Source organism: Dasypus novemcinctus, chromosome 13 (assembly GCF_030445035.2).
Source record: "Dasypus novemcinctus isolate mDasNov1 chromosome 13, mDasNov1.1.hap2, whole genome shotgun sequence".
Taxonomy (NCBI): Eukaryota; Metazoa; Chordata; class Mammalia; order Cingulata; family Dasypodidae; genus Dasypus; species Dasypus novemcinctus.
The window spans coordinates 50,074,953-50,095,930 of record NC_080685.1 but is presented as its reverse complement, the minus strand read 5'-3'; the positions used below and the strand labels follow the sequence as shown (position 1 = coordinate 50,095,930).

The window sequence follows — 20,978 nt, the reverse complement described above, 5'->3', positions numbered from 1 at the left end:
AAAATAACTATAAAAGATAATGCCTTGTTTTATAAAAATGGTGCCTTGTATACATGTCTGTCAGAAAGTGTGTTGCAGGACGGAGACACCATCGCAATGGGTGGAAGACAACAAGGTATATGGATTCCCGTTCAAATGAACTGAATAGGGCAGTCATCACTTGAAAGTCAGCTGTTGCTTCACATGGTGCAAAAAATCCTGAAATGGACAAAAAGATTTGTTGGACTCCTAACAATTAGTATAATGGGACTGATTGGAATCATCATAGCTGCTGCAATCGCTGCTGTAGCTTTGCATGAGACTGTTCAGACTCAATAATACATGCATGATTGACATAAAAATGCTAGTGATTTGTGGCAGAGCCAAGAACACATTGATGAACAGTTAAATAATCGGGTTAATGATTTAGAATTGGCTATTTTGCATATTGGAGATCAATTGTATAATTTAAACTTGTTAAGGGGATTGAAATGTGATTGGAATGAAAGTGACTTTTGTATTACTCCTCTTGCCTATAATTCATCCGATATAGAATGGAAAAAAATTAAGAATCATTTGCCAGGCCATAAAAGTAATCTCTCTCTGGAAATAATTGAATTACAAAGGAAAATATTAGAAATGTCTCAATCAAATTCATGTAGCCAATAAGGATATTTTTTCAGACATGATTTCTCATATTACAAAGTTTAATCCAGTTAATTGGTGGAAATCACAGCATTTCCTGTCAGCTTTAGGAATAGGGCTAATCATATTTGTTCCGTTGCTCATGATTTTCATCTGTGCTGGACAGTGCTTTTGAAGAAAATTGCAAAGCATAGTATCTGTAGGACATGCGAATAATCAATCTGGTGCTAGCAAAAGCGCTTCAATAACTTCCCCTAGTTGAAGAGCTTGGCCAGTAGTCAATGATGGGTAAGACTCTCAAAAGGAGGGCAACCTAAGACAGGCACGGTCACCTCGACTAAAACAAAAAGGGGGAAATGTTGGAAACTGAGGCATAGTGGTCTCGCAAAGAGAGACATGCTGTTTCCATGGCTATGCTTTTAACATAGGAATGCAGCAATTAAGCCTTTCCAGTCAACAGGACAAAGCTGTCTGGGGCAGGGAGAGAAATATGAGCAAACACACCTTGCAGTTTGAAAGGAATACTAAATCTTTGTACTCTAAGTTCTTTTTTTTTTTTTTAAAGATTTATTTATTTAATTCCCCCCCTCCCCCGGTTGTCTGTTCTCTGTGTCTATTTGCTGCGTCTTGTTTCTTTATCTGCTTCTGTTGTCCTCAGCGGCACGGTAAGTGTGGGCGGTGCCATTCCTGGGCAGGCTGCACTTTCTTTCGTGCTGGGCGGCTCTCCTTACGGGCGCACTCCTTGCGCGTGGGGCTCCCCTACATGGGGGACACCCCTGCGTGGCACGGCACTCCTTGCATGCATCAGCACTGCGCATGGGCCAGCTCCACACAGGTCAAGGAGGCCTGAGGGTTTGAACCACGGACCTCCCATGTGGTAGACGGACGCCCTAACCACTGGGCCAAGTCCGTTTCCCTCTAAGTTCTTTAATTTATGAGTATTGTTAATGTGTAGTTACACTGCCTATTATCTCGATAGCTTGAGTATATATATATAATGCCACAAGTAGAAAATAAAGTTGTCTGAGGAGTCTCTACTTGCAGACCCCCTGATCCCAGCTTGCTTGCTCTTTCTCTTTGTATCCTTCTCCCTTTCCTCTTTCTTTCATTCCGGATACCCTTTCAGGTCCAAATCTCCAACAGTAGACTCAGGTATTGAGTGAGGCTAACACTAGGCTTTCAAAAGCTTCCATTGACAGCCTTATGGACCACTGATGACATCCCAGACCAACAGTTATCAGTATTTCTAAAAGCTCTCCAGGTAATTCAACCCCAGGTAATTCACCTAGGGCTGAATGTCATTGCCCTAGCCAATCCATCTTTCAATTAGTCGGTGAATTTTTTTTTTAAGTCAAAAGAAACACCAACCAAAAGAAGAGCAGCTGGTAAGAAAATGTCTATTCTCTTATTTCCTTTATTAATCCCAGAGCTTTCCTTCTCCTGTTCTCTTGTCTCCTCTTCTTGGACACCCCCTCTTTTATAAAGTCTTTATAACAAAAAGTGCCTGACACAGCATTTTGGACATTTAAACCACTGCATTAACAAAAGACCCACAGACAGTAAGTAGAAGTATGTATTTGTAGTAAACAAATGATAGGAAAAATAAGTGAAACAATCTTGCTGGAGTGTGTGTAGGAGGAATGGATAAGTAAAACAAAAGAAAGTATAAAAGACTGAGTTGTTTGGATTACTATGCCCAGCGATTATAGGCTTGGAAGCTTATGTATAACAAAAAAAATTAGTTAGGAAGTGAGTAGAACAGTGAAATGGCCAAGCAGAGATGGTTTCCCACCTGAAACCTGAAACGCGAAGGGGTCCAGTGTCTGTCTGGAACTAGTTATTTAAGGTTAAACGTAGGGATACAGGGGAAGGAAACTGGGTCCTACTCCCAAATCTGTCCATATTAGTTGTGTGACCTCAAGTAAGTCTCCCCTCTGGACGGGAGATGCCTTATGTCTAAAATGAAGAAACTGGATTAATGAACCTTAACATCTTTCTCCAGGTGTAAATCTGATTCTACGAATAGGGGGTCAAACGGATTTACTTTCAGAAAAGGCTAAACTATCCACAACGGGTCCTTGGACTGCTAGCCTTTCTCTTTCTCCTCGGCTTCCTTTGCCCAGGGCCGGACCGCGCACTGCCTCATCACCCCAGAACACCTCATCAACCCCAGTCACGACCACGCCCCTCGGCGCCCCGCGTGACTCCTCAGGCCGAGAGCTTCCACACCTCTCCAAACCGCCCTCCACACACGACCAATCCCGGCTAAGCCTCCAGAACCTGTTCTTCTCTTAAAGCACCACACACATCCCTGGGAATCCGATTCTAAATTCGCTTTGGTCACAAGCTCTTACCTAGGGAAGAGGAGGGCGGTATCGACTCCCTCGACGATCCCCACGGCCCGGGCCCCGCCCCTCCGCCGGGCGCCAGGCCGCGGAGCGCCAATCGGCTCGATGAACCGGGGGCGCAGCTGTGGCAGAGCTACCGACGCGGGTTTTGCGCCTGCAGGCTCCCTTTCCCCGCCTTCATTCAGGGTTTCAAGCACCTCGTCCTGTTCGCCCAGCGTTGTCCGCACTGAAAAGCAGCCCGGAGCTCCCTGGGAGCCGCAGGTACTGGCGCCTGCCGGGCCCCGATGAGAGGGGCCGAAGTCAGCAGGGAGGAAATGGAGGCGACGCCCTGCCTGGTCGCCCCTCAACGTCCGGGTCTGTCAGGGCGTTGGGCCGCGGAGCGCTGAGGATGGAGTCCCGGGTGGGAATAGATTGGGGCCGGGGCAGCGGAGGAGGTGCTTAGGGACTGTGACCGAGGGTGTCGTGAGAAAGGATGGCAAAGACTGGTGTGTGCGATGAGGGGGCGGTTGAGTGGAAGGAAGATTTGGGGAATGGGAAGAGAGCAGTGCCGGGGATAGGGAAGGTCTGGGAGAAGTGGGAGGCAGGCAGGAATGTGGGTGGATATCGTGGGGCAGGAAGGGCCAGAGTTAGGAGCAGATGTCAGGGGCATGGTCTGGTGCGACAGATGGGAAATGAGGGTGAACGGAGCTGCTTGCTGTAGAGGATGGATTTGTTTATTGTTTAAGGGCTCCGGAGTAAGAGCGCCAACTCTGCTGCCTCTATAATGACCCGGAGGTGGGGCGAATGATTACACTTTGACAGGTTTTGTGAATAACATCTCCAGGCTGTGTCCATCCATGTCACTTTATTTCCGCGAAATTGCACCAGGCAAGATTGCTGATGAAAGAGGAAGAGGATGCAGAAAGGGAATAGTGGCTGGAAAAAGGAAAGCCTCTGCCCCGATTCATGAGATACATAGGGGTTTTGCATAAAGCAAAAAAGAAGCCAACATTTATTAAACAACAGGTTAGAAGTTTATTACTTGTAAAGCTATTGAATAGAGAACGTACTCTTCAGGAAATACATACGTGAAATTTTAAACGTATGATAATAGCATAAGAAGCATACAGTGATGTAACACTTTGAGTAAATTGTGTAGTGTTGTTCCACCTCCGGTGTTGAAATATATAATGAACGCTGTCTTGTTTACCTCTATACCTAGACACAAAAACCTGAATTCACATGAATTTTTTGGCAGGAGAAATCTTAGGCAGGATATGTGCAAGTCTGAATTTTGAACATGGCTCATTTCTACTAGCTATTTGGTACAGAGATCATCAATTACCAGGTGGTTCAAGTGTAGCTAATTAATCTGCCCTGTTGCTGTGCTAATGGCTTTTCTGTTAATCATACAGTGCTTTCTTGCGTTTATGAGGTTGATCCTTCAATTTTGAAGCTGAAATGGGGTTTGTTCATTCAGTTTGTAACTTTACTCTGTATTTCATAAAGATGTTATGTCAGTCTACCTATTTGTGGCTATTGAGTCAGATCCATTGTCGGATTTAAAATATACGTAAAATATAGATGTACATAAAAGGAAAGCTCAAGTTCTTTGGTATCTCTTCCATGTATTCTGTTAACATTGCTCTGCGAATGAATTCTGAAATCAAACTATGACAAAATGTGCCAGATGTATATAATATATTGTGGAATGAAGAACTGTAGAGTTGTTACTGAGGTAGCAAGATTTTGGTTGTTGTTTCAAGTGGTTAAGTTCAGAAGCATTTCTTAGTGTTTTATCAAAGAGAAGTGCCTGTGTCAATTTATTTTGACAGGAAGCTGATTTAAAATATTACTTTAAATTGGTTTATAAAATTGGACCCGGTTCTTTTTTATTCCTTTTTAGTGTATAACATTAAATAACAAACTGATGTGTAACTGCACCTAATTTAAAGAGCTTAGAGGCATTTCTTCTTGTAGAATGGGAAAAAAGGCTACTTGGTAGTTTTATAGGGAAGTAGTAAATGTTAGCTATACTCATTTTTCATCCAACTTCTAGTCCGAGATACTAAAATTTCATATTTGCCTAAGAACTGCTTTTTCTCCAGTAAATTTCCTGGAAAGTCACAATTTCCAGTAAATTTTTTTTCAGTAAATTTCCTGGAAAGTCACAATGCATATTAGCATGTAAAAGGTTGTGAAAAGTTCTATAGTTAAACTTTGTTTAGCCCAGTGCCTTCCAGACTTAACCTAGTACTATACCTTAAATGGAATGTTAGAGTTTTCTACAAATTGTTTTCGTATGTATTATCTGATTTGACCATCCCAACTCTGTGCGCCATTTTACAGTTGAGGAAACCAAATCATTGTTTAAAAAACTACCCTAAAGTGAGAGAACTAAGTAGTGTTATGGTGTTTTCTTACTCCAGATTAGAATCTTAAGTCATTATAATGTTTCATTTTCAGAGACTATCTCCTGTTTTACCTTTCTCCTGTACTGTCTGCTCTTTTTATAAGAACCTTATGTTACTCATTTCCTCCATTTGTTCTCTTAGGTCAGTTACATCCATTTTCTCATGATTTTAACTATTTCTTGTATTCTGAGGCATAGCAAGGAGGCCAGAGTCATCAGAGTGGAGCAAGTGAGAGGAGAGCAGTTAAAGTCAGAAAAGTAGATGAAGACCCCATCATACAGGACCTTGTCAGCCGTTTTAAGTATTTTGGCTTATACCTGAAAGTCTCAAATCTAAATAAAATTCATTTTCTCTTTAAGGTGGTGAATACTTACGCCTCTGGAAAGTAAAAGAATAATTTGTGAGTAAAAAATATGCCTCCGAAATTCAAGCGCCACCTCAATGATGATGATGTTACTGGTTCTGTGAAAAGTGAAAGGGTAAGTTTAGAACTTTAAGTTTTAAAAAACAAAGAGTCAAAATATGTTTTCAGCCTTTTGCAAATAATTTATTTAAGAAAAAATCTAAAGTTTACAGCTATATATTAATCCTTTTTGGTTTTTTTTTTGATAAACATATTTAAAAGTATGTTACTTAGATTAGGTGACTCAACTGAATTCTTCTCCCATCATCTACTAAAACATTATAGATTCTGATCTTTCAGAGGGAATTTTATACAAATATACAATCTCTTATTCAGATCGTTGGAATCAATGTATATCAATGTAAGAATTCAGAATTTTGCAGATTTTAGAAGAGTAGTTAAGTACATATTATGTAACAGCCCTTTTGGGGCCTGAGGTAGTACCTTTCCTCAAACACATTAATATTTCTAGTGAAAAGTATGGTTATTCTAACTAAGTACATGAATATAGTATATAAATAAGTTAGCTAATATCAATTCAGGTTAGTTGTTCTTTCAACTGAGTTTTAGCACCAGACTTACAAAAACTCCCGGTTTTTAAAACTTCTTAAATTTTGGAATTACACATAAGGGATTCTGGACCTATAATTGCCTCAGAGTCTAGATTATTTTTTATATAATGCTTCAATTTCTGTTTTATTCCAGAAGTACTCTATACAAGTATGTATAGATATAAAAATTATGCAGCATTTTAGAATTAGACATTTGATATGGATGTTGGTATATAGTTGGTTTTTTTTAGTATTAAATACTCAGTAAATATTTATTAAAGGAAGAATTAGAGTTTCTTATTTCTTTTTATTTTTTTTTCCTCACTCCCTATCTTCTTACTATTCATTTACTCACACATTCAACAAATTTTTATTGACTGCCTACTCTGTGATAGGCACTTTGCGAAGAACTGAAAGATGTGGTCTCTGCCCTTACAGAGATTGTGGTCTACTTGACATTGTTCTTTGTGCTCCATTTTGCAAAATCTCAGAATCTCATATTATCCACTCTATCTAAATCTTATGATTTAGAAGTATGTATGAGTGAGTACAGTATGATAAACATCTGTCGTCTTCTTGTTCTAATTCTTTCTAGGGTTTATTTTTTTTTTAATGGACTAAATGCTACTAATTTTTTTAAAAAAAGCTTTTTTTTTTCCAGTTGTCGTTTAGCTTCCTTTATTTCTGTCAAGAAGTTAGATATTAATGTAATCATTGCTTTTTTGAACATAATCTATACAGTATTTCTGGCTACTTGTCACTTAATTTCTTTTTTTTTTTCTTTTCAGTTTTCCTTATGTTTCTCAGTAGATTTCTCATAATTTATTCTTCTTAGGATTTCTTGCACCTGTGAATTTATGCTATTTGTAAGCTTGGGGATAGCCTCAGTTTTAACAAATGTTGCTTCTGCTCCCTTTTCCATATATCTCTTTGGAATTCCAATTAAATGTATGTTAGAATTTTTTACTATGCCTTCTGTTTCTCATCCTTTTTGTTTGTATTTTACATTGTTTTTTCTCTCCACACGTCATTTTATTTCTTATAACCTATCTTTTATTTCACTAATTCCCACTTTAGCTGGTGTAATCTGCTATAAATCTTTCCACAGAGCTCTTCATTTCAATAGCTGAATTTTTCCATTCTAGAATGTTTGATTTTTTTCAGATATCTCTGTTATTTACATAATATCTATTGTCTGTTAAGATATTCCATCTTTTAGGTCCTTGAAATAGTAAGCATAATTCTTTTAAAGTCTATGGACTTCTAAAATCTGGAGACTATTGGTTGCTTTTTGTTTTCTTTATCCCACCCATCCTCAACTGCCCAATGGTTCTCATCCATGTTTTCTTTTGTCTTCTGATCTTTGATTATATGCCAGTCATTGCTTTTATTTTATTTTATTTTATTTGTAAGATTTATTTATTTCTCTCCCCTTCCCGCCCCCACCCCGGTTGTCTGTTCTCTGTGTCTATTTGCTGCGTCAGTCTTTGTCCGCTTCTGTTGTCAGCGGCAGGGAATCTGTGTTTCTTTTTGCTGCATCATCTTGTTGTATCATTTCTCCATGTGGGCAGCCCCATTCTTAGGCAGGCTGCACTTTCTTTGGCGCTGGGCGGCCCTCCTTACTGGGCGCACTCCTTGCGGTGGGGCTCCCCTACGCGGGGACACCCTGCGTGGCACGGCACTCCTTGCGCGCATCAGCACTGCGCATGGGCCAGCTCCACATGGGTCAAGGAGGCCCAGGGTTTGAACCGCGGACCTCCCATGTGGTAGACGGACACCCTAACCACTGGGCCAAGTCCGCCCCCGAGTCATTGCTTTTAAATATTGTACAAATAATTTCTGGCCTAGCATGTTATTTTCCTCCAGAGATGATGGATTTTTTTCCAGAGCTATTGAGATACCTCCCAGCTGAGATGAATTCATGTGAGAGATGTTTTATTTCCAGTTCACTCTTCCTCATAGGGTACAAGGCCCCAAAACAAATTGTAAGGAGTTTACCATGACCCCTCTCTTTGGCAATGCCTGAACATTTATCCCTCCCTATAAGTGCTTTCAGAAGCATTGCTCAGCTTCTTAGTTGCCTCTTCCAGAATGGTAAATTCTAGACACTACCTCTCTTGAGTACTTTCTCCGAGGTCTTGGCCCAGTAATTCTTCCCTGTTTTGTTAACATTTCAGTGTCTTCATTTTCTTTTTTTATTTTTTCCAGTTTTAATGGTTGTCCTCATCAAAAGGCATATTACCTTTGCAACAATTAGCAGAAGTAAAAAGCCCTATTCCCAATATCTCGTAGCATAGATTATGACCAATATTATGGAAGGAATTCATCCATATGATACTTCCATGTTCTTTGATTTCCAGATTTAAAATCCATCTGGTTCTTTTCAAACGGAGAGACATTTGAAAATGTTCATTTTTAAACAGTGGAATTCAGGACTTTAACTTTAATAAACCCAATTAGTGGAATTTTACCATTAGTAAAATTAGCTAGTATTATTTTTTTTAATGGGAAATCTTTTTTTTTTTTAAGATTTATTTTATTTATTTCTCTCCCTTCCCCCCCCCCCCCGCCCAGTTGTCTGTTCTCTGTGTTCATTTGCTGCGTGTTCTTGTCCACTTCTGTTGTTGTCAGTGGCATGGCTGTCTGTGTTTCATTTTGTTGCGTTATCTTGTTGTGTCAGCTCTCCGTGTGTGTGGTGCCATTCTTGGGCAGGCTGCACTTTCTTTCGCGCTGGGCGGCTCTCCTTACGGGGCACACTCCTTGTGCGTGGGGCTCCCCTATGTGGGGACACCCCTGCATGGCACGGTACTCCTTGTGCACATCAGCACTGTGCGTGGGCCAGCTCCACACAGGTCAAGGAGACCCGGGGTTTGAACCACAGACCTCCCATATGGTAGGCGGACGCCCTATCCACTGGGCCAAGCCTGCTTAAATTGGCTTTTTAAAAAAATAGGATTTTAATGGCTCACTTAACTAAAAAGATCTAAAGGATATCAACTTCAGGTGGCATTTCTTTCAGGGTCTTAAAGCAGCCATCTACCATTTCAGTCTTTTACCAGGTCAGCTTTATTTTCAAGTTATCTCTGGTAGCCCTTGGAGGCTGTACATTTATATCCTCACCATTTCAAGTCCACCAAAAATAGTCAAAGATCCCAGAAAGTCTAATTATATATCACTGACTTTGTTGGGTCATGGGTCCATTCATGAAACTTGACTATGAATGAGATGCTGAGATAGCCCATCCCTAAGTCAAATCCTTCAACACAAAATGTAGGTATGGAACCAAAAAAATAAGCTTTTTTGTACTTAAAAATATAATATTTACAGTCTTAGTTCTATGTAGTCTGCAACTGTGACACTTTCTATTTACATGACGGGCTGGTTATAACTATAAGTTATTGAAAAATAGAATGTTAAACACCAGAACTGTTCAAAATTGGCTATTTAAATAGAAATTTCCTTTTGGGTATTACCAGATTATGAAGCTTGGTAACTGTTTGGCTCTAAAAATCTGTAAATTACTTTAAAAATTTAAAATATTGTTCCTTTTTCTTATTATGTATATTTTTTGTAACACCTTTATTGAGATATAATTCTCATATCCTACAGTTCACCCATTTAAAGTATACAATTCATTGTTTTATAGTATGTTGACAGAGTTGTGCAACCATTACCACAATACATTTCAGGACAATTTATCACCTCAGAAGGAAACCCTATACCCTTTAGTGGGTGTATTAGTCAGCCAAAGGGGTGCTATTGCAAAATACCAGAACTCTGTTGGCTTTTATAAAGGGTATTTATTTGGGGTAGGAGCTTACAGTTACCAGACCATAAAGCATAAGTTACTTTCCTCACCAAGGTCTATTTCCATGTGTTGGAACAAGATGGCTGCCAACATCTGTGAGGGTTCAGGTTTCCTGGGTTCCTCTGGACTCAGCTTCTCTGTTTCCTCCACAAGGTCAGCTGTAGATTACCAGGTGAATGGCTCTGTCTCTATCCCTGGGGTTTCTGCCTTGTCTAAGGAGCCATCTCTATTCCTCTGTGTTGTTCTCCTAGCTCAGATCCTCTCTGCTCAGGGCTTGCTTCTCTTTCCTCTGTGTGCTGACTTCCTGGGGCTCCAGCTTAAGACTTCAGCTCAACCTCCAACATCAAAACTCCAACATCAAAAACCCTCAGCTCTGTCCTTTGCCATGTCTTTTATCTGTGAGTCTGTACCCACCAAGGGGTGGGGACTCAATACCCTAATGATGTGGCCCTGTCAAAGCCCTAATCATAACTTTTTTTTTTTTTTTTAATTTTTTTATTTTTTATTGACTTTGTAATAATATTACATTAAAAATATATATGTGAGGTCCCATTCAACCCCACCCCCCCACCCCCCCTCTCCCCCCCCCCCAACAACACTCGTTCCCATCATCATGACACATCCATTGGATTTGGTAAGTACATCTTTGGGCACCTCTGCACCTCATATACATTGGTTCACATCATGGCCTATACTCTCCTCTATTCCATCATGTAGCCCTGTGAGGATTTACAATGTCCAGTGATTACCTCTGAAGCACCATCCAGGGCAGCTCCATGTCCCAAAGACGCCTCCACCTCTCATCTCTTCCTGCCTTTCCCCATACCCTTTGTCCATTATGTCCACTTTTCCCAATCCAATGCCACCTCTTCTATGTGGACACTGGATTGGTTGTGTCCATTGCACCTTTATGTCAAGAGGAGGCTCAGATTCCACCTGGATGCTGGATGCAATCCTCCCATTTTCAGTTGTAATCACTCTAGGCTCCATGGTGTGGTGGTTGTCCTTCTTCACCTCCATCTTAGCTGAGTGTGGTAAGTCCAATAAATCAGATTGTAGGTGCTGGAGTCTGTTGAGGCTCAGGATCTGGCTATCACATTGTCAGTCCAGAGATTCAAATCCCCTAAATATATCTTAAACCCCAACATTAACTGCACCTCCAGCACATTAGCATGAAAGTCTTATGAAGGGAGATCCCATCTGAGTCCAGATTCATCACACATAAACACCATTTCCAAAGAGGGGCCATCTGCCCTGGTAGTTAACCCCATCAGCCATGACCATAACTCCCATGGGTCTCTTTAGCCCTCAAAGGAACCAATATCTGGGGGTTGTATCTGCTTTATCCGTCTCTCTGACTCTGCTCAGTTGTGCATGAGGGCAAACCTTCTGCCAGCCTCCAGACTCTTTTTTAGAAACTCGTAGCCATATAAACTCATTTCTCCTTTCCATTTCCCCCTTACTTTAGGTCAAACAGCATTTTAAAGTCATGTTATTTTATGTAGACATGGATATTCTGCTGATCCGCATTGAACCTTCCGTATAAGGTCATTTTCCAGTTGCATCATCAGTTGGTAGTTGATAGTGGTCCCTCGTTGCCAGGGAGGCTCATCCCCGGGTGTCATGTCCCACGCTGGGGGGAAGGCATTGCATTTACATGCTGAGTTTGGCTTCGAGACTGGCCACATTTCCTAATCATAACTTAATCACACTCAGGTACAGACCCTATTACAAACATAATCCAATACCTATTTTGGAATTCATAACTATATCAAACTGCTACAGTGGTTATCCTCCATTCTCTCATCCCCTCAGCCCTAGGCAACCACAGATATATAATTTGTCTATTCTGATATTTTGTATAAATAAAATCATATAACATGTGGTCTTTTATGACTAGTTTCTTTCACTTAGCATAATGTTTTCAAGGTTTATCCATGTTGTACGACTCAGCACTTCCTTCTTTTCTATTGACAAATAATAAATATACCATTGTATGGATATCCAATATTTTATTAATCCATTTATCTGTTGATGAACATTTGGGTTATTTCTACTTTTTGGCTATTAAGACATTGCTGCTATGAACACTATATATAAGTTTTTATGTAGACATATTTCCATTTCTCTTGGGTATATACCTAGGAGTGGAATTGCTGGATCATATGGTAACTCTATGTTTAACCTTTGGAGGAACTGCTAGGCTGTTTTCCAGAGTGGCTGTACCATTTTATATTCCCACCAGTGATGTATGAGGGTTTCAGTTTCTCCACATCCTCACCAATACTTGTAATTATTCATTTTTAAAATTACAGCCCTCTCAGTGGGTGTGAAGTGGCAACTCATTGTTTTCCATCTCCTTTGACATTGTATCCCTAGCTCCCATGTTTGTTGTTTGAATAGGTGGAAAGGCATTGGTTTTCATGGTATATTCCTCAGTGTAAAATAATAAGCACACCTTATCTTTAGTATGATCATCCTCTAGCAAGTCAAATAAACTGAACGATAGTTGTCATGATTATTTTCTGCTAGAATTTCATTCAAGAAATATTTGTTCAAGTGATCAATTAATGCATTTCCCTGATTATTATTGATTTGGAACATCTTTTCTCATGGTCATTGGGCATTTCTTTTCCTATTGAGAATTGTCTAGTCCTATTATCCTTTGACTGTTTTTCTATACTGTCTCCTTTTTTACTAATTTCTCCAAGCACTTTATATAATATAGATATTAGTCCTTTTTTCTAACTAAATGTTGAAGGTTTTTTCCTAATCTGTTTCTTGCCTTTTAATATTTATGGTATCTTAGGTTCTTCCAGTTTTAAATTTTTATCTAATCAAATAATTGAATCTTTCTTAAAGGCTTCTGGGTTTGTGTTTTGCTTAGGAAGAGCTTCCCCATCTTAAAAGTGAAATGCTTATTTCATGTATTTTGGTTCTTTGTGTTTTTATAAATATATACATTTAAAGTTGCACTTTCCTTAAGGACTGCTGTGGCCATATCCTACAGACTTTTTTCTGTAATGTTTCCAGTATCATTCATTTCTAAAAAGACTGTTCAATTTTCATTACCATTTTAACACAAGAATTAATTAGAAGAGTGTTTTAGATTTTCTTTTATTATTTGTTTTACTTTTCATTGCCTGATGGACAGAGAATGTGGCCTTTTAATTTCTGTGTTTGAGAATTTATTAAAATTTCTTAGCACCTTATCCATTTCTTGGTTGCTTAGAAATAAAATTTGCTGTTTAGGTACAAATTTCTGTATACTTCTTTTTTGTCTTCTTTGTTTGTCCATCTCTGACAGGTATGTTAAAATCTTCCTTATGACTTTGGATATATCCATTTCTCCTTGTATTTTAAGCAGCCTTAGCTTTATGCATTTCCGAAGCTATGTTAGTTGGTATATAAATGTTTGTTGCTATTAAGTCTCTTTGGTGGATTGTGGATTTTATTTGATTGTTAGTACTTTTTCCTAAAAATTTTGTTTCGAAATTTCTCTTTATATTAATGTTCATAACTCTAATGTTGTTTTTGTTAGAATTTGCCCAATGTAGCTTCTCTATCCTATTTTTTCATTCTTAACTTGATGTTTGTGTTAGGTGAATTTCTTTTAAACAGATATGGCTGAATTTTTAAAAACCTTAATCATTGAGTTTTTGTTTTTAAATAGAGGCATTCAAAACATTCGCATTTATTGGGATAATTAATATATTGGGGCGTTTTCTACATTAGCTAGTCCTGTTACTTGTAATCATGTGGATCTCAGTTTAAACTTCACATCTTCAGAGTGATTTTCCATGCATACTAATCTCATGTAGCCACCGCATCACTTTCTATCCCATCGCTGTTTTAATTCTCTGTATAATGTTTGTCACTGTCAGATATTTTTCTCTGAGAACTGAAACCCTGTCTGTCTTGTTCAAAGGTACATAGAACTGTGCCTAGCACATATATGGTGCTCAAAAATTTATTAAATAAATGTATACTGAATTCATCCTTTTTTCTTTATTATGTGTTATATGTTAATTATTATACATGGATATAATGATGTTTATTATATTTCTTGCATTGTTCCTCTTTTTTTCTTATCCTTCCTTTGCTAGATTGATTATTTTTTCTTATCTGTCTCCATTCCCCTTACCACTAGGCAATTTATAAATTCTACTTTCTTTTTTTATTATTATGGAAAACTTTATATTTTAACAGTAACATTTAAATTATATGTTTAAATTTATATTATCTGCCAACATACCAAAAATTATGCCCCTTCCAGTGTTTTAATTCTTTGTTCTAGCCCTAGTCCCCACCATTTTCTACTGACATATGTGTGTTACTGTGCTTTTATTTCTTACTTCACCCACTTCCAGCTCCTGATTTTATTGGAAAGTTTAGGCTCTTTCTAAACTTTTCCTTATGTTATGCCTTTTTATTTTTCAATAGTCATAATTATAGCTCACCATCACATTATCACCATCCACTGAGATTTTACCATACATTTTACTAGATTTATTGATAGTAGGATTCTCTGTCTTAATATCTTTGTTCTAACTTTATTTTATTTTTGGCTTGTGTAATTCCTTGAGTAATTTTCTCAGAAGAGGTTCATGAGTATATTCATCTCCTATTTCTGCTACAACAAAGTACCACAAACTTTGTGCCTTTATGCAACATGACTTTATTATTTTACAGTTCTGGTGGTCAGAAGTACAAAATGGTTTTTACAGGACTAAAATTAAGGTGTTGGGAGGCTGTGTCCTTCTGGAGACTCTACGGGAGAACCTGTCGCTTGCCTTTCCCAGCTTGTGGAGACTCTCTGCATTCCTTGGTGCATGCCCCTTCCTCTAGCTTCAAAGCCAATGGCTTAACATCTTCAAATCTCTCTTTCACACTCCTGCCTCCCTCTTCCAAAGTACCTTTGTAATTGCATTGTGTCTACCTGTGTAAACACTATTTTAAGATCCTTTAACTTAATCGTATCTACAAAGTCCGTTTTGCCATGCAAGGTTGTATGTTCATGGATGCCATTATTATGCCTGTGGCAGGTGCTGTTTTTTCTTGTGTGTTTGAAAAAGCCTGTGTTTTGTTCTTCTTTAACCTCCTTTTGGGATTTTGTATAATCTCGTTTTTGGGAGAGGAAGATTGTGCCTTCATTTTAAGGTAGAGAGTTAACAGCATATAAGGCAAAAGTATAGTTGCTTTTGTTTTTGCATAGAAAACTGTTTGTGGATGCTGAGTGACTGAGTTGAACTGTGCCAATTATTAAGTCCTTGCTTCTCAGCTTCAAAGCTACTGTAGCAGTTTGGTATAGTTATGAATTCCAAAAATAGATATTGGATTATGTTTGTAAGCAGGTTTGTACCTGGGCGTGATTAGATTATGATTAGGACTTTGATTGGGCCACATTAGTAGGGTGTAGAGTCTCCACCTACTGGTGGGTGGGCACTCACAGAGAAAAGACATGGCAAAGGACAGAATTGAAGGTTTTGATGCTGGAGTCTTGAGCTGGAGCCCTGGGAAGTAAGTACACAGAGGAGCTTGGTTGTGAGGAAAGAGAAGCAAGCCCTGGGGAGAGAGGAACCCTAAACCCAGACAGAAGCAAACCCCGGGAAGAGAGGAACCCCTTGGTATCTGTAAGCTCCTACCCAAAATAAATACCCTTTATAAAAGCCAACAGACTTCGGGTATTTTGCATCAGCACCCTTTTGGCTGACTAATACAGAATTTGGTACTGGGAGTGGGGTAGTGCTTTTGCAATTACCAAAATGCTGGAATGGTTTTATAAATTGGTAAGGGGTAATTTTTTTGGAAGACTTGTGAAATGCTTGATGGAAGAGGACTAGATGGCTTTGAAGAGATGGTTGATAGCAATATGGATGCTAAAGAGATTTTTTATGGTGCCTTAGAAGTAAATGATGAAACTGTTGTTGGAAACTGGAGGAAATGCGATCCTTGTTTTAAAGTCACAGAGAGTTTTTAGCAAGATTAACTCCTAGAGTTTTATGGGAGGAAGAAATTCAAAATGATGAGCTTGGGCATTTAGCTGAAGAACTTTCCAAAGTAGACTCAGAGAATGCAGCTAACTTCTTCTTTCAGTTAATAGTAAAATGCTAGATGAGCAACATAAGCTGAGAACGGAATTATTGGGCACAAAGAAACCAGAAACTGATACAGGAAATTCCAAACCCCTGGAAATCAAGCCCCCAGAAGATGATGCCCCATTTGATGACTTAACTAAACTTGGTATTTGTAAATCAGGGTTGAAGGTGCAGTTATCTAGGAAAGACTTGTGGAAAGTCTTACCGTCTGGTGGCTTGGGCCCCTGCTTCCTGCATGCTATACCAACAGACATTTTGAGAGAGCTGCATGAACAAAAGCACTGTCAGCCTGGAATAAAAGGGACATGGAAAGGAGAAATTGAATGGGAAATAACTTCAAGAGGAAAACCATGGAAGCTGGGGTCTGGAATTAAGACATCACCTTGGGCTGAGAGGAACCCCATCCATGTGTACAGAGAGGGTGAGTTTGCCCCAGCAGTTGAAGAGAGTGGATGTTCCCACCCAATGTTTGGGGAGAGTTTTGCTACTCCAGGGTACAGAGAGGGTGGAGCACATTCCTCAAGGATTAGAGTGGTTAAGGTCAGCACCACATAGGCGTGAGAGGGGTACACCTGTCCCCCATGGATTAGGGAAGGCCAGGTAGGCAACTTGTTGCTCTGAGAGGATGGAGCCTGTATGCCAAAGGTTAGGAAGGATGTTGCCTTTACCTCACTGTACTAGAGGGTTTAAGTCTCTAACCCGAAGACTGGGTAAAGTGTGGCAATCACCCCAGTGCTCTCGGTGGTCTGGAACTTGGTGGTCTGGAGCTTGGTCGACACCCAGGTGCTTGATAAGGGTGGAACCAAGAAAATGGCCTTTGGGCAGCCTGTGGAAAGGGTGGGTTCCCATTAGGCACCAAGGAAAAGAAATGACTCTCAGACTTTGACATCTAATGAAGCATGCCCTACAGGTTTACTGAAATACAGAGGACCCCTGAATCCTGTTTCCCTCCCAATTTCTCCTTATTGTAATGAAAATGTTTATCCTTTGTCCATTTGTATACTGGAAGTAGATGAATTGTTTTGTAAATTTCAGAGGTCTATAGCAGACAGAACTTTGCCCCAAGACAAACTGTATTTATTTAAATTGATTGTGATATGATTTAGTACTTGCATTGTTACTGAATTGAGGTTTGTTTTCTTTTTAATATTGTGATGTCTTTTTGGAATTTAGAGGGTGGAGTATAGCGGTATGATATAGTTATGAATTCCAAAAAAAGATATTGGATTATGTTTCTAAGCAGGTCTGTACCTGGGTGTGATTAAAATTATGATTAGGGTTTTCATGGGACCACATCAGTAGGGTGTTAAGTGGGGACTCACAGATAAAAGACATGGCAAAGGACAGAGTTGAAGGTTTTGATGCTGGAGTCTTGAGCTGGAGCCCCAGAAAGGAAGCACGCAGAGGAACTTGGTTGTGAGGAAAGAGAAGCAAGCCCCAGGAAGAGAAGAACCCTGAGCCTGGAAAGAAGCAAGTCCTGGGAAGAGAGGGACTCCCTGGTGACTGTAAGCTCCTACCCCAAATAAATACTCTTTATATAAGCTGACTCATATAGCTACCATTCTGTACTCTTCTCTCTGATACTGGGGTTGGACTCTGCAAACTACAATTTTCCTTTGCCAACAAGCTCCCTGGTCAGTTACAGGATTTTAGAATTATAAGCCTCTTTGGAAAATTTGTAAATGTAGTTCCATCTTGGACTTCCCGTGTAGCATATGAAAAGCTCCAAGGCAGTATGATTATGTTTCCTTTGTCTAGAAGCTTGAAGTTAAGCAATCTCAATAGAATAAGAGTTGTTTTTTACTCCTACCTAACAGTTTGTGATTCCTCTGTATCTGAAATCCCAAATCTGTTTCTGTTTTTGACAGAGAAATCTTTTGGAAGATGATTCAGATGAAGAGGAGGACTTTTTTCTGTAAGTGTATTTCTTTTCACCTTTATTGAGATGTAATTGACATGTAATAAATTGCATATATTTAAACTGTACAGTGTGAATTTTTATTTATGTAGGTACCCAAGAAATCATCACCATAATCAAGGTAATGAGCATAATCATCACTCTAAAAGTTTTCTTGTGCCACTTTCAACAATGCTTTTTAAAAATTTTTATCTTAAAATAATGTCAACCTTACAAGATAGTTAGAAAAGTAATGTAAACCTCATACAGAGAACTCCAACATACACTGCCCCAATCCACAGATACCTAGATCCACCAATTTTAACATTTTGCTACCTTTGCCACACCATTTTATTTATATATTTTCTGAACATTTCAGAGCATAATATACTCCTTGAACACATAATAATTCCATGTATATTTCCTATGAACAAAGATATTCATTTATGTAATCAACTTAAATCAAGTGCCATTATAAAGTTCAAGAAATTTAACATTGATATAAAACTTGCATTCTATATTCCAATTTTTTATGTTCCAGTAATGTTCTTTTGAGCCTTTTCTCCTCCATTCTTAGATTCCATCTAGTATTATATATTGCATTTAATTGCCATTATCTCTTTTTTAATTGTGGAAACATATATGCAACATGAATCTTCCATTCCATCACCTCCCAAGCAGTAAGATTAATCGCATTCACAATGTTGCACTATCCTCCCCACCATCCATTAATAGAACTTTCCCTTGACTCTAGACATAACTGTTACACCCATTTTGCATTAACTCCACATTGCCCCTGCCCCCACCAAGAGGTAACCTGTGCTCTATTTTTTGTCTCTATGAATTTGCATATTCTCATATTTTCTTTGTGGTTACCATGGGGCTTAAATTTAACATCCTAAATCTATAACAGTCTCATTTATTTTGATCCCAACTTTAATATACATATACTATGCTCCTATACCCTTTTGTCCCCACACCTTTATATACTTTTTGTCACAAGTTACACGTTTATACATTATGTGTCTTAAATCAGTGATTTATCATTACATTTTATGCATTTGCCTTTTAGCTCTTATAGGAAGTAAAAAGTAGAACTACAAGAATACAATAGTACTATCATTTATATTTACCCATGCAGTTATCTTTACCAGAGATCTTTATTTCTTCACATGCCTTCAGTCAATTGTCCAGTATCCTTTCCTTTCGACCTGCAAAATTCTGCTTAGCATTTCTTATAGGGTCATTCTAGTGGTGACATAATCCCTCAATTTTTGTTTATCTGGAAATATCTTAATCCCTCCCTCATTTGTGAAAGATACAGAATTCTTGGTTGGCATCTTTTTGCTTTCAGGACTATAAATATGTTGTCCCAATGTCTTCTTGCCTCCATGATTTCTAATGAGAAATCAGCCACTTAATCTTATTGAGGATCCCTTGACATACATATTGCTTCTCTCTTAATCTTTCAAAATTCTCTCATTATCTTTGGCATTCAGCAGTTTGATTATAACATGGTTTGATGTGGATCTGTTTGGGTTTATCCTGATTGAAGTTCTTTGAGCATCTTGGATATGTATATTCATGGCTTTTCTTAAATTTGTGAAGTATTCAGCCATTATGTCTTTGACTATTCTCTCTGCTCCTTTCTCTGTTTCTTCTCCTTTGGGGACTCCCACAGTGCATATATTGGTATGCTTGATGGGATCCCACAAGTTCCTCAGTCTCAGTTCACTGTTCTTCATTGTCTTCTCTTTCTGGTCTTCAGGCTGGATAATTTCAATTATCTTGCCATCCATTTCACTGAATTTTTTTTCTTCTGCCAGCTCCAAACTGCTGTTGAACCCATCCAGGGAATTTTTAATTTCTGTTACTGTGGTCTTCAGCTCCGTGTGGTTCTTTTTCATAATTCCCATCCCTATTTATATTCTTTTTGTGCCCCTCTATCATTTTCCTGATTTCCTTTAGTTCTTTGTCCATGTTTTCTTCTCTTTGAGCATATTTAGGAACTTTTTAAAAAAGTCTTTGTCTAGTATGTCTCATGTCTGGTCCTCCTTATTGATGATTTCTAATTCTTTAATTTTCTCCTTTGCCTGTGCCAATCCTTCCTGATTCTTTGTATGTTTTGTAATTTTTTTGTTGAAACCTGGACACATTGATATTTTAATATATTATCTCTGGAATTTAGACTCTGGAGCATCTGTTCCTTAGCTTTTATCCAGCTAGTTTAACAGAGCTTTCTTTGAATCCTAGTGCTAACAATAACCACAAATTTTTTTTTTTACAAGGGAAAAAAAGGAAACACATTTGCAGATAGACCTGTGAGTGCTTTCTGTAGATTTTATCCATATAATGAGATCAGAGAATAGTTCCAGGCCAAATTGCAGGGCCCTCCTTAGTCCTTTTTGTGCATGTATCTTGTCTTGCACATGTGGCCATAGGAATTCCCCCTTTTAAGCAGATAGGAATGTCCCCTCTTCCCTAGGAAACATTTTTCTTGTGGTCCCAGGTACTGCACTGTATGATCTACAGCCAGCAGTCCCTTGCCCCAGGCAGCCACTTGACTTCTCTCCCATAGCATTCTGTAGAAGACCTTTTTGAACTGCCTTCTTCACACAGGACATGTTCTGAGACAGTGAATCTCTCAGGCCACCACCAGACAGATTGAACCAGACATACACGCTCCCAGTATGTACATGAGGATTACTCTGCTCCCTCCAGAACTGGGACCAGGGATCCACATAAAAGCATGGACCAGCTTCATGCCAACCAATTGAGAGTTGGAGAAGAGGCCAGCCAGGGCACCATGAGATCCTACTCTTAGGTAGCCTTTTTGTTGCTTCAGTGCTTGCCTTC

General features: G+C 39.0%; 1 protein-coding gene across 13 annotated transcripts in view; it reads left to right on the top strand.

Annotated features, from left to right (window-relative positions):
• Positions 1-20,978, top strand: part of VAMP4 (vesicle associated membrane protein 4) — a 54,433-nt gene that overhangs the window by 7,712 nt on the left and 25,743 nt on the right. For 3 of the 13 annotated variants that reach the window (XR_011645492.1, XR_011645491.1, XM_012523803.4), the window contains exons 1-4: positions 2,627-3,233; positions 3,796-3,977; positions 5,725-5,844; positions 18,094-18,140. Coding sequence is in view for 6 of the 13 variants with exons in the window: in XM_012523803.4 (XP_012379257.1) it covers positions 5,779-5,844; positions 18,094-18,140 (113 nt within the window). In the remaining 7 variants the exon portion in view is untranslated. Of the gene's footprint in view, positions 1-2,626; positions 3,327-3,795; positions 3,978-5,724; positions 5,845-16,385; positions 16,647-18,093; positions 18,141-20,978 lie in introns of those variants that run through there. The other 10 variants (XR_011645496.1, XR_011645495.1, XR_011645497.1 and 7 more) reach the window with 9 other exon arrangements.